Below are 16,610 nucleotides of genomic sequence, written 5' to 3'. Positions count from 1 at the left end.
CTTCTTGCTGTGAGGCGACAGTGTTAACCACTACACCACCGTGCTTAGATGTTGATGGATTTTATTTTCAGGTAGCAAATATTTCTCCAAGTCTGTACGGCGTGTACTGGAATCGACCCCTTCGATTGTTCCAGGGCGGCGTGTCTGGGGATCCGTCTCGTTGGTTATCAGGGGTCAACTTGAATTTCAAAAGAAGGACACGGAGGAAATGGACAAAAGATAAAACAGCCATTCGCTGAGGAACGACACGTTGCTGCCCACCCAGGTCTCTGTCGAGGTCAGACATCAGCTGCAGATGGAAGGACTGAACAAGAGGCACTGGAAAATGCAAACAAGCTACAGAAAGTGGATTAATAAAAATAGGCGTCTAAAAGCCGAAGTGTCCACCGAGAAGCAACTGAGAATGGTTTCTATTTGTGTCCACTGATAAAAAAATCGGTCAAACAAATGTAATGTCTGTAACAAAAGAAGAGACATAAAGTAAAAATGAATCAAATAAAAAAAGCATGAAGTGACAAAACGTCACGTATTGTTTCGTAGCGCAGTTATATTTCGTTAGCACTTGGCTACAAAGCACTATGGGTAATATCCCGAACGGTATTGGTCACCTGAACATGGATGTATATAAAGACTAGATGACTCACCCTTGCTGCTGGCCGACGGAGACCGATGTTGCCACATGGTGGCCATCTTGCTACAGGGTAGCACGCCCACTCATAACATGAATGTCTATAGTGCATGTACTATTGAAATAACCATAGCTTGCAAAATGTTCAACCGTTTGGTTTGTTAAAAATGTCAGATGTAGTCATCATGTTATCATTATCATCACTGCATACTTATAATGGACTTTCAAAAATGTAATACAAATTCTTCCAAGCAAGTATCATAGCCAGGTTAATACCGTTTGTAATAAACCAAACCGTTTGTAAATCCGTCAAGATTTCAGCGAGTTAAGAGTATTTTTGTTTGTGCAGATCACTCACCTTAAAGCAGTAGTCCACTGAAGCAAGATGGCCACCGGTGAACTACGCGGGAGACTCCGCCTTGCGCCATCTAGTCTTTATATATATCTATGCACCTGAACATCTGTCTACCTCACACGACCTGGATGACGCACGCGGTTTTTGGGGACATCTCAAGCTTCCACCGCAGCCGGCGAAGCGCCCGACTTTGATGGCAGCGAGACCCAAGGTGGAGAATCCCCACCGGATGTACAGTAGGCGGGCGACTTGAGCTCCAGCAGGCAGCCCCCCCCCCCCCCTGATGCTGCTTTTGGCATTCAATCAATCACATCCACTGCTCATCAGCAGAGGCAGAATCTTTTCACAACGGAAGGCTAATGGTGCATCACAATTTTATAGTGTGAAGGAGAGACGGAACAATTTACCTTTTGCGCAAATGTGACGTCGACGTGCGGCTTGGATTTCCTCAACTGGGCCAATCCAGAGGCAAACACAGTCCGACTAATAACAAAGTGTTCGAGGAGAGGAAGACGGATGCCCTAAAATGGAGGGAAACTGAAGCCCAGAAACACTGAAGCGTCACACTACAGTTACTTTGATGAACGCCATACATGTGTAGTTCCTCCGCGCACAGTTCTCCATTCTGGAGGATTAAAGATAAAAGGCCCAATTCAAATACTTGTCATTTGGCAAATGCATGTTTCTAATCAGGCATTAGGGCCCTTAATAATAATATGGATATGATGAGTATTTTCCTCTCTGCTCCAGCCACTCACTTCAAGCATGCAAATCGGGGGCAGATGGAATTAGTGCAGAAGTGTGTAGGGGATGAGGGCTGAGTCGCTAGGGGTCGGTGTCTTTTGTGGAACATAAATCCCATTTATCCCAAATTAGGACGGGTGCGGCACTGTTTCCCTTTTGATGTTCCTCTCGGCGGGGATCGTGGTAAGCGGGGGGGGGGGGTCATCCTTTGAGGTGATGATGAAACTCGAGACGAGAGCTGTGGTTGACACTGTGGTGCACAGTGGTAACTATATATATACACACGTATGTATGCAAGAGAAACATGGTGAGTACTCTTAGCAGCTAGCAGTGTTGTAGTACCCAAGTCCTGGACTGATTTTCAAAGGACTCATGACTGGACTTGGACTTGAGCACTGATGACTCAGGCTTGGACTTGGACTCGAGCATTGACTGCATTCGGACTCGGAAGGTGCAGACGAGGACTCTGACTTGTTAATTGATAAATACAGTACAATATTGATGGCTAGTGCATTTGTTTGGCTATTGTGTCACAAAGTAAATAAACTGCCCGCTTTGTCATTTATGTTTAATGTAGACCTTTTTTTATTTGTATGTCAGCTCTTTGACGGCCAGAGTGGAGTGGACTGAACCTTGATGACTTGGACTCGGACTAGGGTAATGGGGACTCGATTCTCGGACTCTGGCTCTTCTTTGGTGACTCGGACTTGGACTCAGACTTGAACACTGGGGACTGAGATTTGGTGACTCGACTACAACACTGGCAGCTAGAGTATTCCAAACTGTACTTACTGTACATGATACGTCATTTCACAATTTGTATTGTTCAATCATGAATAAACCAAACGTTTTTTTGGTTAAAATATACGTGTTAAATAGCTCTACATTTCGACAGCCATCACTGATATAGAGTATCTGGTCAGTAACATGGGTCTCCCAGTCCCTCCGCTCTGCGGTAAACACAAAATAAAATGTCTGGCATTCCTTCCCACTAGAGAACCTTAATATACTTATTTCAAGAAGTCTTGCCAAGTTAAATTTGCTTACTGCTCTTGTAAATTATTTTACTTGTTTCAAGGACACAGTTGCTTAAAATTCTTATTTTTTTCAGACCATTTTTGCAGTGATCTCTCTCCTGATTGGATGAAGTGGGAACGGGATACCAGAACATTTATTTTCAGTTTACTGCAGAGCGGAGGGACTGGGAGACCCATGTTACTGACCAAACACTCGATATCAGTGATGGCTGTTGGAGTGTAGAGCTATTATTTTAACACATAGACCATTTGTTTTAATAAACTAAAAAATACCACGTACAGCTCCTTTCAGGCTTTTTATCCTATTTTTTAGGAAGAGTTGGCTTGGAGAGAGGGAGAGGGAGAGGGAGGGAGAGATAGTGAGAGGGAGAGAGAGAGGATTAAAAACCGCAAGCCAAAGTAGTAGTCATCTGCTCATGGACAAGTGCTTTTAGTTAGAATATTGCTATGAAAATATAATGATTTCAAAACTGCTGTTCCTTCTATGTGCAAACCATCGCAATAACTGAAATGCTAATTCCTAGAAGGGTGACTCACTGCTGTGTTTGTTAGATTCCCAGCAAGCTTCATTCCAAATGAAAAGTATTATGGAATAATATCTCAAGCCCATCGAGCCTCCACCTCCCCCGCCATGGAAACCCACAGCAGCGCTTTATCTGCAGCATTTCTACAAATGTGATTACATGATATCTTGAGTTGAAAGGATCAGCAAAGCACTGGTTCTCAGTCCTTTTATCAGTCCGTATAATAGAGGCCTCTCGCACAGAATGTTTGCATAGCGGTTGTCTTTCTTCCAACATGGCGGCCTGTATCCATTGGTGACCACTTTTGGAGGGGGGGGGGGGGGGGGGGGGAGAAAGGAAAATAAACCTTGTCTGCAGTGGAAGAGTATTGAAGTGATTTGGTTAGGATCTGACTCTGTGATTGGTGTAGCCTAATAACCCTCTTTCATGTTGTAACTATGTGCCCTCTTTCATTCATTCGAGCAAGCTCTCATTTACATCGATATCGAGGAATACAAAACATAATAAATACAATGTAAAATATAGAAACAAAGAAAGTCAATCAATTAAAATTTTAAAATAATTTAAAACATCTGCAGTGGTTTGCTATTAAAGATTTAAACTGACCAATAGATACTAATGAATTGAGTTTTAAAGTGCATTGCAAAACATTCCATGTTTCTGGGGCACAGAAGCCTAAAGCAGATTTTCCTGATTCAGTGCAAACACTAGAAACCTTAAGTGTAAAGCCAATCACTAGAGTGAGTATGAGTCCAGAGCTCCAATCCAGCAATGAGGGGATGTAGAATGGGAGATCACCAATAATGGCCTTATACAGAAACAGATGCCAATGCAAGTCATGTCTCTGATGACCACCTAGCCTTAGCATATAGGATACAATGATGGGTACCATAACTCTCACGAGTGATACATCTAAGGACAGAATGTTTATGTTTATGTTTATTAGGATCCCCATTAGTCATCATCAACGTGTTGATTGACTATTCTTCCTGGGGTCCTCACAGATATACACATATAAATATGAAACATTCAGTGTAAAGCAGTCATATATCACATACATAATCAATATAAAATAAAACAAAAGGTCATAGGTGAATCCATTTCACCATACCTTTAAAAAAAACACAAAGTAAACAGAAGAAGTTTGGATAACATGGCTGCAGCCACACTCATGCATGACATATAGGCCTATCGATTTCCTTTACGGATTATGGCTCCTTTAAGTTTAGTTTTGAAACTGTCCTTGTTTTCCGTCCGTATGATATGTAATGGGATCCTATTCCAAAATGTTATGGCTCTATACATTGCAGTTTTCTTTAAAGCGTTGGTTCTAGGCAGAGGTAGGGTAAAGCGACTACTTGAAGCATGTCTGGTATTATGGCCATGTCTATCATTGGTGGATAAAAGCATAGAATACAATTGAGTGGGTTTACCTAAGGTACAAATGTTCTTTAAAAACCTAATCAAACTGCATGCTAGTCTCTCCTCCACCCTCATCCACGACAGTCTAGCCTGCATTCCCTCCACACTATTCCTTATAGAGCAGTGAAGAGTGAGTCTGGCAGCTCTATTTTGAGTGAGCTGGAGTTTGAAGTGATTGACGTGCAGAGTCCAGAGGCTTTAGAGTGGAAGCAGCAGCATGTCTGTAAGCTAAACCATGTCTCCATAATCCAAAACACCCCACGAATATAATATAATATGACTATGTATAAACTGTGTCCTTCTTTCCCTAGGAATACGACGATGGGTATGATGGCACAGCGTACGACGACCAGGGCTATGAATCCTACGACAACAACTACAGCAATCAAGGGCAAAAGTAAGTTCTGTGTTCACGTCTCCGTTCCTGTGGCCCGCCGGTCATTTCATCCTCCGAACCCCTGCGCTGTGCTGTGCATTAGTCCACTTACGTAAGCGGAGTTCAGAGGAAGCACGGCGTAGTATGTATTCCAGAGCCTTATGCAATGCCACTCGTGTGGACATAAAAGAGAAACTGAGAGGGTGGAATGGAATGTAATAAGTGGAGTCTCTATGTAGGCTAAAGAATATTTCCGTGAATAGCGGCAATGTTCTTGGCGTACACTGACCTGCAGAAGGTAAAAGCAGTACACAAACAGTGATACTGAGAGAAATTGCTTTAAAGTTATTTGACTATCCAGTGTTTTTGTAGTCACTGCAATTCTTTATACCCCTTTTTCTCCAAAAGAGAGCAAGATTGATCTCTGAAACTTTGTCACAAAGTTCAATTTCACTTATAACTACATTTTGAAAAGAAAATGTAGTTACTGCTGTTAGCTTCTGCGGGGCCGTATAGGCTATGCATATACTGTACTGTAAATGCTGAAAGCTATTATATTGTAACAGCATAATACAAGAGGAAATTGGAAAACATAGCCAGGGCTCACACAGCCAGCTGTTACAATGCTAGGTTTGACAGGTAAAGCATTTGGACGGCGTAGGCCTCAGGCCCCCGACGGGACTGGAAATAAACCCATTCCAGGTCGGCCTTGTCAAGGAAACACGTGCAAAATGCATGCATTTCAGATAATGAAGTCGAAATTGTCACCGGCGGTATTAAATAGCTTGGAAAATTACATTTTGCCGTCAGGGTTTCAAGTCAACGCAAAACAAAGCGCCTTTACGGCGCGATTATCGCTCCACTCGCCGGCGGGGTCGTGCGTGAGGCTAAATGCACAGTATTGATTTCCTGATTGGGGCTATCGCCCTCTCCGTGTCACACAAGATCGATGTGTCTGCTCCGGGTGCCGCGTCGTGGCGTGTCACCAAGTCTTGTCTTGTGTCTCTGTCACCCGCCGCTCAGCCTCCTTTTCTTTCCCCTTTTTCTTTCCTTTTGCTTGCCTGGGCAGTTTCGGCGCGAGGGAGATTGTCGCCGCATTCAAGGTGTCAAAAGAATTGCATTGCATTAGTGAGGCTGTGGGGGGGGTGGGGGAAATGGAGATAAAAATAAATAAAGAAATAAGGAACACGGACGGAGAGGGGGAAAATGCACATTAGTCTGTTTTCTCGCCTTTTGTGAGCTGAATGCTCAATGTTCCCTTTTGTTACTGTGTCAGGATGTATGTCATCCGGGCCTCGTCCATCTCTCTACGTGCAATCTCTTTTCTGGACTCTCTTTTCTCTCTCTCTCTCTCCCTCTCTCTCTCTCTCTCTCTGTTGTTGTTTTTTCCCCCCTCTCCTCCTTTCAGAGGCTTGAGGGGTACATGTCGAAGTGCTGGCTGTTAGATGTAGATAGGCTCACTGGGGGGAAGGCTGGCTGGCTGGCTGGCTGGCTGGCTGGCTGGCTGGCAGGCTGGCTGTCTGGCTGGCTGTGCCCTGGGTATCCGGAGCTATTTGTTTTAAAAGCAGCCTTGTGAATAACGGCAGAGGCTTAGGATGTAAGAGCTGGAGGCTCGGCAGACTCAAAGGCACATATCTCAGATCTGTTATCTGGCTTGAGAAGAGGCCACTAATGGGACAGAGACTCCAGAGACTTGTTTCCATTCAGTTATTTGTGTACTTTATTTCTCGTGTCTCTGTTGGGCTTTTCTTTTATATTGTCAGCTGATGTTGTGCATGTACATGATGGATAGATCAGATATCATAAAGAGATACTCTGTGTAGAGATTAGATGGTGTTGTTGAACTATGAACAGAGTCTGTGGGTTGGTTGATTTGAGTTTAGTCTCTATTCCTAGGACATCAACATTAGGGGCGGGATCCACAAATAATGGATTGCACGGTGCTAATTGCACCCTTACTTACAATTCATTATGAATTGAAAATGGGGGACCCTGATGTAAACCAGACGAAAGTCTTTCTCTGGTCTGCATCCCCTTAACAATTGTGTGTATTGAGCCGTACTGTATTGTACCCATTCTGCAATCTGTTAATAAAATGTTCAATCAATCAATCACAGTGCAGGTGGGTGAATGGGTACAATACAGTACGGCTCAATACACACAATTGTTAAGGGGATGCAGACCAGAGAAAGACTTTCGTCTTGTTATCCTTCAGGGTCCCCCATTTTCAATTCATAATGCATTGTAAGTAAGGGTGCAATTAGCACCGTGCAATCCATTCTTTGTGGATCCCGCCCTAGATGTTTGAATGACAGAGAGAAAGAGGGAGAGAGAGAGACATAAATAGAACAACCTGCAAGTAAACAATCGTCTATTTTTCCTCATTACATTCAGCCATTTTACCGCAGCTTTCCTCCTTTTAACGCCCCAATCAGTGATTTCTTTGACCAGCGTGGGGTATATCACATATACATTGTAGAATGGGAATATATACGTCCGTTTAGCTTCAGTGGTTAAACACATTACCAACATAAAAACAAACCTTTCACGGCCACGACATACAGAGAATAATATGTTTTAAAAACCTGTATTTACATGTCGTGCAGGGTTAGTCCTTTTATCAAGAGCTCAGTCAACCAGAGAATGAAAACGTGTCTCCGTTCATATTTCTTGTGTAGTGGGGCCGCCCATGTGATTACGTTTAGAGCACCGACTGGGAAAGGAAATCCAATTTAGTTTCTGATGGACCAAGGTGCAGCCCTTCTTTTGCCTTGAGCCTGGGGGAAGTCGAGACGAGCCTTACAGCCGGAGCAGACCAGGGCTTTGAGAGGAGGTGTGTACTGTATGTGTGTGTGTGCGTGTGTGTGGACAAGACGTCTCCTAACAATGCCTCACGCTGCCCCCACATCTTCCCTCTGACGGGGTGGCAGGACTACAGTAACTGGAGGATAACAAGCAGAGCAATTTACCGTCTCTCTCTGTCATGTACCCCCCCCCCCACCCCACCCCACCCGACGGGCTTGTGGTTTAAAGCAATCCTACCTTTTTATTCTCATCTCGACCATGCAGTCTGTGCCTGATTTGATCTAATCTCTAAAACTACAGGGCTGATTTGGATGAAACGTGGATTCTGGAATATTTTTGCAATTGGTCAGCGACAAGTATCTTATTTGAATTAATTTCCGCCATTGTCCTTTGAAATACATATTCAGTATGAAGTTACACCTTTTGAACTCAAGATTGCGATAATAGCCTACACAGGTTTGTTGGTAATCAGCTATCTGGCACCTGTTTACAACATGCCATAGTGAACCTATTGTCGAGTACCTTTATAACATTAATTCATTTATTTCATTATTTGTCTATTGAAATAAGTCCCGCCCCTTTCATATCATGAATTATTTGTAGTGGAGACTTATAGGTGTCAATGAATGTTTTAAAGGTTTATTTCACCCAAATAGTTTTGAACATTTATTCCACACAAATAGTTGGAAAGGTTTATTTCACCCAATAGTGTAATAGCCTAATGTGTGGGCTACTATAAAATAAATGGTGAGCTGCCACATGGTGGGGATTTGCACTCCACATCTATTTGAGTGCTAATTGAATTAGTGGATGGATTTCTAAGTCACTTGAACACAGTGCAATGATGTACATGTTGTAACACTTGTCATAATACTCGCAGTACATATTAACACATTGCAGATGCTGACACAAGCATTGTAAGATGAATTATATTTGGCCTATGTTTTCTGTTATCAGTCAGATTGAGCATGTTACGGTTCGACTGTAAGACTCACAGAGAGACGAGCAAGACAACTAAACGGGTTTCAAGGGAGTTTAATGCAAAAGACACAGGGTCTAGATAATGGCGCGGCCCAGGTTAGTTGCCGTTGGGTCAGCTCCGTAACGATTGTGCTTATTTTTACTCATTATGTTTATTTTTACTACTTTTTTTATGGAAATCACACTGGCGGGGACGTCATACGATGGCCAGTCACTTATTGACCTAAACTCCGGACTTAAAGAGGAGTTTAGAGACACTTTATGCCAAGATTGGCCATCGGAGATCAAGCGGGACAAAGGCGGTGGCAGGACAAAGAGAAAGCATAGAGGTAGGAGAAGCGGAGTCAGATTAAGGCTAAAAAGATCTGCTTACCGTCCGGCGATCCCATCCATCTTCCTGGCAAATGCACTTTCGCTGGAGAGTAGGATGGACGATTTAAGGGCGCGGGTCCGATTCCAACGAGAAGTGAGAGACTGCAACATCTTGTGCTTTACGGAGACATGGTTGAAGCCAGCAACTCCGGACCACAGCGTCTCTCCCTCGGACTCCTTCACCGTCTTTCGAGCGTATCGCACAGAAGCCTCCGGTGAGAGCGTCGGCGGAGGTGTCTGCCTCATTACCAACAACGGTTGGGTTAACCCCAAGGAGATAAAGGTATTCTCCCGTTCATGCTCCCCGGACATGGAACATCTCTCCATTCAATGTCGCCCTTTCCACCTCCCCAGAGAGTTTACCGCGGTCATCTTGACTGCAGTATACATCCCTCCCCAAGCAAACACCGCCAGGGCTCTGGCGGAGCTGGCGGAGCATCTCAACATCCACCAGATTAAACATCCAGACACAGCCATGGTCATTGCCGGCGACTTCAATCAGGCGAATCTGAAAAAAGTGATGCCATCCTTTTTTCAGCACATCGCCTGCTCCACCAGGGGAGGAAACACGCTCGACCACTGCTACACCCCGTTCAGAGCCTGCTACAAGGCTGTACCGGCTCCTCCACTAGCGGGAGCTACAAGCACATCGGACCATGACTCCATCTTGCTCATTCCTGTTTACAAGCAGAGATCACGTGACGCCGTCGTGTCATGTGAGGTAAAAAGATGGTCCGACCAATCAGAGGCCACGCTTCAGGATGCTCTCGAGGACGTAGACTGGGGAATGTTTGAGGGAAGCGCCAGTGACGTCAGCGAGTTCGCAGACACTGTTGTGTGCTTCATAACAACACTTGCTGATAGTATTGTCCCCACAAAGAAGGTGCGGGTGTTCCTGAACCAGAAACCGTGGGTGGAGAGTACTATCAGAGCAGCTCTGAATACTCGCACCACTGCCTACAACCTGGGCAGAGAGACAGGAAACATGGAAGAGTACAAGACTACAGTCTACACTCTGCGCAAGGCTGTTAAACTTGAAAAACGGACGTATGCTGACAAAATGGAGGCACAAATGGCACAGAATGACACAAGGGGCTTATGGCGGGGACTGAGGACGATAACTGACTACAAAGTCAGCGCCCCCTCAATGGGGAGCGACGACGCCTCCCTCGCGGACCAGCTCAACACCTTCTACGCACGGTTTGGTGCAAACAGTGGCGCCGCTAGCTCAACGGCTAGTGACGTCACTGGCGCGCCGGCTGTTGTGGAGGGGGGGGGGGGGGGGGGGGGGCATCCGCGGGGGGGCGCGGCCGCTCTCATTGTCGGTACACAGTGTGAGAAGAGCATTTATGCAGGTGAACACCAGAAAAGCTGCTCGCCCAGATGGAATACCAGGACGCGTGTATCCTTTTGGCAACAAACGTTTCCTTCCGCGTTGCTCTGATTGGCCAGCGATCTACGCTCGTTTGGCCCCTACGCCAGTAGCGCAGCATACTTAAGTCCTGTGCTAACCAGCTAGCCCCTATTTAATCGATCCCTGGCGGAGTCAGTGGTCCCTGCCTGCCTCAAGATGTCTACCATTATCCCGGTACCAAAGAAACCCTCCCCAACAGGTCTCAATGACTACAGACCGGTGGCACTCACCTCTGTGGCCATGAAATGTTTCGAGAGGCTGGTCAAGGATCACATTTGTGCCTCCCTCCCCAGTGATATGGACCCTATGCAATTTGCATACAGGCCAAACAGGTCCACTGATGATGCGGTCTCCCAAATACTGCACAGCACCCTCTCTCACCTAGACCACCAGAAGGGGGGCTATGTGAGACTGTTGTTCATTGACTACAGCTCAGCGTTCAACACCATAGTCCCCACCAGACTGGTGGACAAGCTGATCGAGCTGGGTCTGAGCTCCGCTCTGAGCGCCTGGATACTGGACTTTCTGAGCGAAAGGCCCCAGGCGGTCAGGGTGGGGTGCCAGACCTCCAACACCATCACCCTGAGCATCGGGTCCCCCCAGGGCTGTGTTCTGAGCCCCCTGCTGTACTCACTATACACACATGACTGTGTGGCCAAGTTCAGCTCCAACTCCATAGTGAAGTTTGCGGACAACACAGTGGTGGTGGGGCTGATCTCGGACAATGACGAGAAGGCCTACCGGGAGGAGGTTGAGGTACTGGAACACTGGTGCCAGGACAACAGCCTGCTCCTTAACATTGGTAAAACCAAGGAGCTGATCGTGGATTTTAGGAGGAGACAGCAGGAGACACACACACCACTGAGGATAAACAGGGCTACCGTGGACAGGGTGAGCAGCTTCAAGTACCTGGGGGTCCACATCTCAGAGGACCTGACATAGACAACACACATAGACTCAGTCGTAAAAAAGGCGAAGCAGCGCCTCTACCACCTGAGACAGTTAAGGAAGTTCAGAGTATCTGGGAAGATACTCCAGTCCTTCTACTCCGGAGCTGTAGAGAGCATCTTGACTGGAAACATCACTGCCTGGTATGGAAACAGCACGGCACAGGACAAGAAGGCCCTACAGAGAGTGGTGCGCTCAGCCGAGCGTACCACGGGTATTGCACTACCAACCCTGCAGGTCCTATACAACAAGAGGTGCAAATCCAGAGCCTGCAGGATAATGAAAGACCCTCACCACCCCAACAACAGCCTGTTCATGCTGCTGCGGTCATGCAAACGCCTGCGAACACCAGTAACTAGGACAGAGAGACTTCGGCTCAGCTTCTTCCCCCAGGCCATCAGAGCCTTGAACACTGAACTCTCCACGCACAAGCACACATGAGCACACACACAACACACACACTGTACACGCTCACACACTAGCAGCCACTTTAACATGAGCACACACAAACTCATGCTGCACACGCTCACACTTATGGTCACTTTACAGAAGGAAAGGTCACTTTAAGAATAGTATAGTATAGCTTGAGATTGTAAAATATAGCACTGTATAGCATTTAGCAGTGTACATAAAGACCCAGTGCCTCATCCGTAGCTAACAGTGTATTGCACTACCACAGGACCTAGCATGTCCTACCATGCTCTGTAAATAACTCATGTACAGATACCATTATGCCCTACTTTGTTACTTGTTATTGCACAATGTCGTTCTATTGGATTCTTATTATATATTACTATTGTAATTATGCACATCGTTGCGGGCAAGACCCCCCGCATTTCATTGTATACTTGTATGCCGTGACAAATAAAACTCTTGTATCTTGTATCTTGTGTATCTTGTACACAAGGCCAGGTACGCACACAGTCCAGTCCAGAGGGTAATCCAGGAGAAGGGTAGTCAGACGAGCGATAGTCATACACAGGATCCAGAACGAGCGCAGTGAGGGGAGCCAGGTAGAGGACTGAAGACAAGGAGGACAAGGCAGGATTAGACAAGACAAAACAAGATGGGAATGAACAGGAAACGAGCATACACTGGGTATTAGTAGCCAGGTGATTGGTGATCGCCAGCAGCTGTGGATGCTTTAGGACCTGCCTCCACACCAGGTTCTGATCCTGCAATTAACCCCACATACCCACACCCACACAGAGACAATGAGACAGGGGACATGACAGAGCAGCGTTGATGCACAGACAACACAAGGAATTTCTTGATCACAGCCCACCAAAAACAAGAATCATTTAACCTGTTAAGCCTTAAGGTCCCCCTGCTTTTCTTCATCATAAATTGATCAACAGAGACCGTATTAGATCCCCAATTATCATATCATGGTATCCTTGGAAAGCCACACTCATTGGCTACAACCGTGTGCAAAGATCTTCGAGATCGCCAAATGATTGACGGAGCTAGAGCCCCGGGAGTCGGGGGTGGTAATGTGTACTTTTGCGTACTTTGGGGCACGCCTCACATATCGGCATGTAACTCGAGAACCGCTGAACGGATTTTGTCACCTGAAAGGGAAATCGACCGGCAACAAATAGGGCTTTAATTCTATCTATATATTGTATTAAAGGAAATGCACACCCGAGCCACTAGAGGTCGGCAAAGAATCGTCCACATGTGGGCCCTTGGATGTTAAGAGGTCAATGTTTTTAATAATGTTTTTGTAGCCAAGAGTAAAGACCATAACCCTATCAAAAACAGTAGTCAAAGTGTATATTTTCATTTTTACCGATGTTTTATACGATTTATCGGAAATACAAATTTATCGGAAAATGCTAATTATCGTAAAAACCGCAAGAAATGACTAAATCCAGATTCAACCCTACCATTGGAAAGAGGAGCATTTTCCCTATCCATAGATGTATGATTTGGCCATAATAAGGTCAAGGTCAAGTTCAAGGTCAAATATGAATTTATCATTTAAGTCGATTATCATTAATTACTTTATCTACAAATCCTTCTGTTTAATCATCTTCCCGCGGTTCATTTGCTTAGATTTTTTTGTACACATGATCTCAATAAGGTGGTGAATGAGCTCAGTGAGCATTTTCTCCTACCCGTATACATTTTTGATCATCATCATCATCAAAATCATAAATCATAATTAATCATAATTAATTTATTCATTACAATTGAATAATTACTAGTAACAGACACAATATTTCTGACACTGGAAATACATACCCCCAGGTCCCTAGATGTTCCTAGATACCAAGAACATGCAAATTGACCTTGCAGAAGTGGAGCAATCTTCCATTTACTTAGGCATGTACCTTTAGGCGAAAACGGTCTACAGATTAACAGGTTAAGCTCTCGTTACAAGCAGAGGAGGACTCTTGAAGGTGCGGAGCGCGTGGATATTAATCAGGTGTGTGTTAAGGTCGAGGGGGGCAGGGTGGAGGAGGCCGCTGCCTATGAGTCTCTTTATTAGCAGAAAGAGCGCAAAACGAAGGTAATCTCTCCACAGGGAAACGAGGGGGATGACAGCCACGGTCCCCCCGGCCCCTGACCGGACACTCGGGTCGCGCGGAGGCGTTGGCACTCGCAAGCTCTTGTCGTGATCACAAGACATTGTTTCATATTTCATCTTTGACACCCGTGAGACAGGAATGGTGGGGTGGGGGTGTGGTGGTGGGGGGTGTAGGCTGACACCTTGGCACCTTGCCTTCACCATACCTTGTGACACCTGGCTCTTGGAGGGTTCACAGTTGCAAGGATAGCGGTGTGACAGTGTTTTAAAGGGCAGACACGTCCCGGAGCCGAGGAGCAGCCGTACGTCTCAGCGCAGGAGACAGACAGTGTAGGACATGAGGAGGAGGAGGAGGGTTGCTGGATTTCTGAATGGCATAACCCAACGTGTTTGTGTGTGTGTGTGTGCGCCATCAGCAGTATTTTGTAGCCGAATAGGCAAAAAACCCTTCCTAAATATAACTATTTATTTTTTTGGTCCCAGGGGCCTTTTAGATGTAATGGCCGTATTCTACTGTAGATATGATGTATTGCACTCATGTTTAGTGCAACAACAAAATAACCATCCAAGAGTCGTACCGTACAGATAATGGACCGTGCAGGTCATGCACTACAGTCCACTCTGGCTACTCCTCACGCATCCTTTGGAATAATGTTTTTCGTCGAGGTGGGAACCCTCGTAATGCTTTTTTTTCTTTTTGGGTTCCAAAAAGAGTAGAAAGGCAACATAAAGGGTCTGATTCAGGCGAGAGAGATTTGATTCATTTGTAAGGCTTTGATGTGGACCTTTCTGTCCCTCTTTGTGACACCTCAGCAGGCGTCCGCCATAGTGAGATTGCCTCGCAATCAGCCTCCATGTAGCAATCATCAGCATATCCTTGAGGAGGGGTTTCCAATTGAAATCACTTGGACTTCAAACACGTGCTGGAAACACAAATCCAGATACTGTATATATTTAAAAAAAATATATATATATATTATATTCCTATTACCATGTACCTGTACCTCCCCTCCCCCTTAAAGTATCTCTTTAAGTTAAAACATCCCCTCTCCCCCTCCCCCATGCTGCCTGAATTTCCCCAAGGGGATCAATAAAGGAATATCTTATCTTATCTTAATATATATACATATTATTATTTTTGGGGTCTCAGTTTATGCTTATTGCTGTCCTTCAGATATCAACCGTGAGTTCTGTACTGCAATCAGTCCACGACATACATCATCATTGTGTTATTGTCCGACCTTGCAGCCAAGGCTGTGAACCCCCCCCCCCCCCCCTCTACAGGATTACACACAGTAGCATCAAGGAAGATTCACAATCCTCCGAACCCCTTCATGATGGGTTATCCCTGTTTAAAAGTGCTCACACCGCACAGAGCACATGCATCAGGGGGCTGGCTAGGCCCCCACTCTGCCTTCCGCCACCACTCTTAATGTCCTCCTGGATTTCCTCAAATTTATCACGGTGGAACAGAAGAGTAATGACGATGTAAGAAAACAAAGTCCACTGGGGACGTGTACTACATCATTCAGATTTAACACCGCCATCTGTTTCACGGCGCCCCAGAATGGCAACATCAGTGCGGAAGATCAACCATTCATGGAGACGACAGATGCCGGGGAAAGGTGGGCTGTTATACCTGTTATACCTGTAGAGAGAGAAATAAAATAAAATAAAAAATAGGCCTGAAATCAGATCCCTGCTCACGAGACAAGGGGGGGGGGGTATACCTAATAGGCTCCGTGTTTTGTTTCTCAAGGTTCCAGGTTGGCGTTTTAAGACAGATTGCTCCGTATCTTGGCCTGGCTGAAGGGCTGGGAGGCGCTGAACAGCGGACACCTTCCCGCTGATGAATGTCAAATCAAGAGCTGACCTATTTAGGAAGTTAAAGCGCGTTTCGCACCTATGACGGGGCAATATCTCTACTGAGACTTGACCGATCCCTGCCCAGACACGTCGTCTAATTGCTTGTGTGCGTGCTGCTAGCTGCGGTGGTGTTTTGGCTATAGGCCAAGCTGGGGTTTTTGGAATCAATGATGATGAATGTGGAAGATATTTTCAGGTGAACCTTTCCTGAAAGGGGCACGTCGCCGATTCTCAACCTTTATCCGATGATTCTGTTGCGAGGAGGTAGGGCTGGGCGATATGGCCTAAAAATAAAATCTCAGATTTTTTCACGCCACATCCGATTTACGAATTTAATCGATTTTTTTTTCTCTTAAACACTAGAAACGCCAAGGAAATCATTCAAATAAGCTTTGTTTTTATTCGACACAAAAAAATTATCAAACCAAGATGAATTTCCCTATTTGGATTGAAGTGCAAACCTAACTTTCACCAATCTTCACTTAAAAAAAAAGAATAACAATAATAAAATAAAAGGTGCCTCTTGATCATCAAACAAGAATGAATTTCCCTATTGGGATTAATAAAGTGCAAATCTAACTTTCACCAAACATCACTTTTTGTAA

General features: G+C 45.3%; 1 protein-coding gene across 1 annotated transcript in view; it reads left to right on the top strand.

Annotated features, from left to right (window-relative positions):
• khdrbs3 (KH domain containing, RNA binding, signal transduction associated 3) overlaps positions 1-16,610 on the top strand; it is a gene marked incomplete at its 3' end in the record, with an annotated part of 234,070 nt that overhangs the window by 201,382 nt on the left and 16,078 nt on the right. The window contains exon 7 of the mRNA XM_084312684.1: positions 5,022-5,107. Within this exon, the coding sequence (XP_084168810.1) occupies positions 5,022-5,107 (86 nt within the window). The remainder of the gene's footprint in view (positions 1-5,021; positions 5,108-16,610) is intronic.

Source organism: Notolepis coatsorum, assembly GCF_963971535.1.
Source record: "Notolepis coatsorum genome assembly, chromosome: 4".
NCBI classification, from domain to species: Eukaryota; Metazoa; Chordata; class Actinopteri; order Aulopiformes; family Paralepididae; genus Notolepis; species Notolepis coatsorum.
Note: the sequence above shows the minus strand (reverse complement) of the source record. Positions and strands in the feature narration are given on the sequence as shown.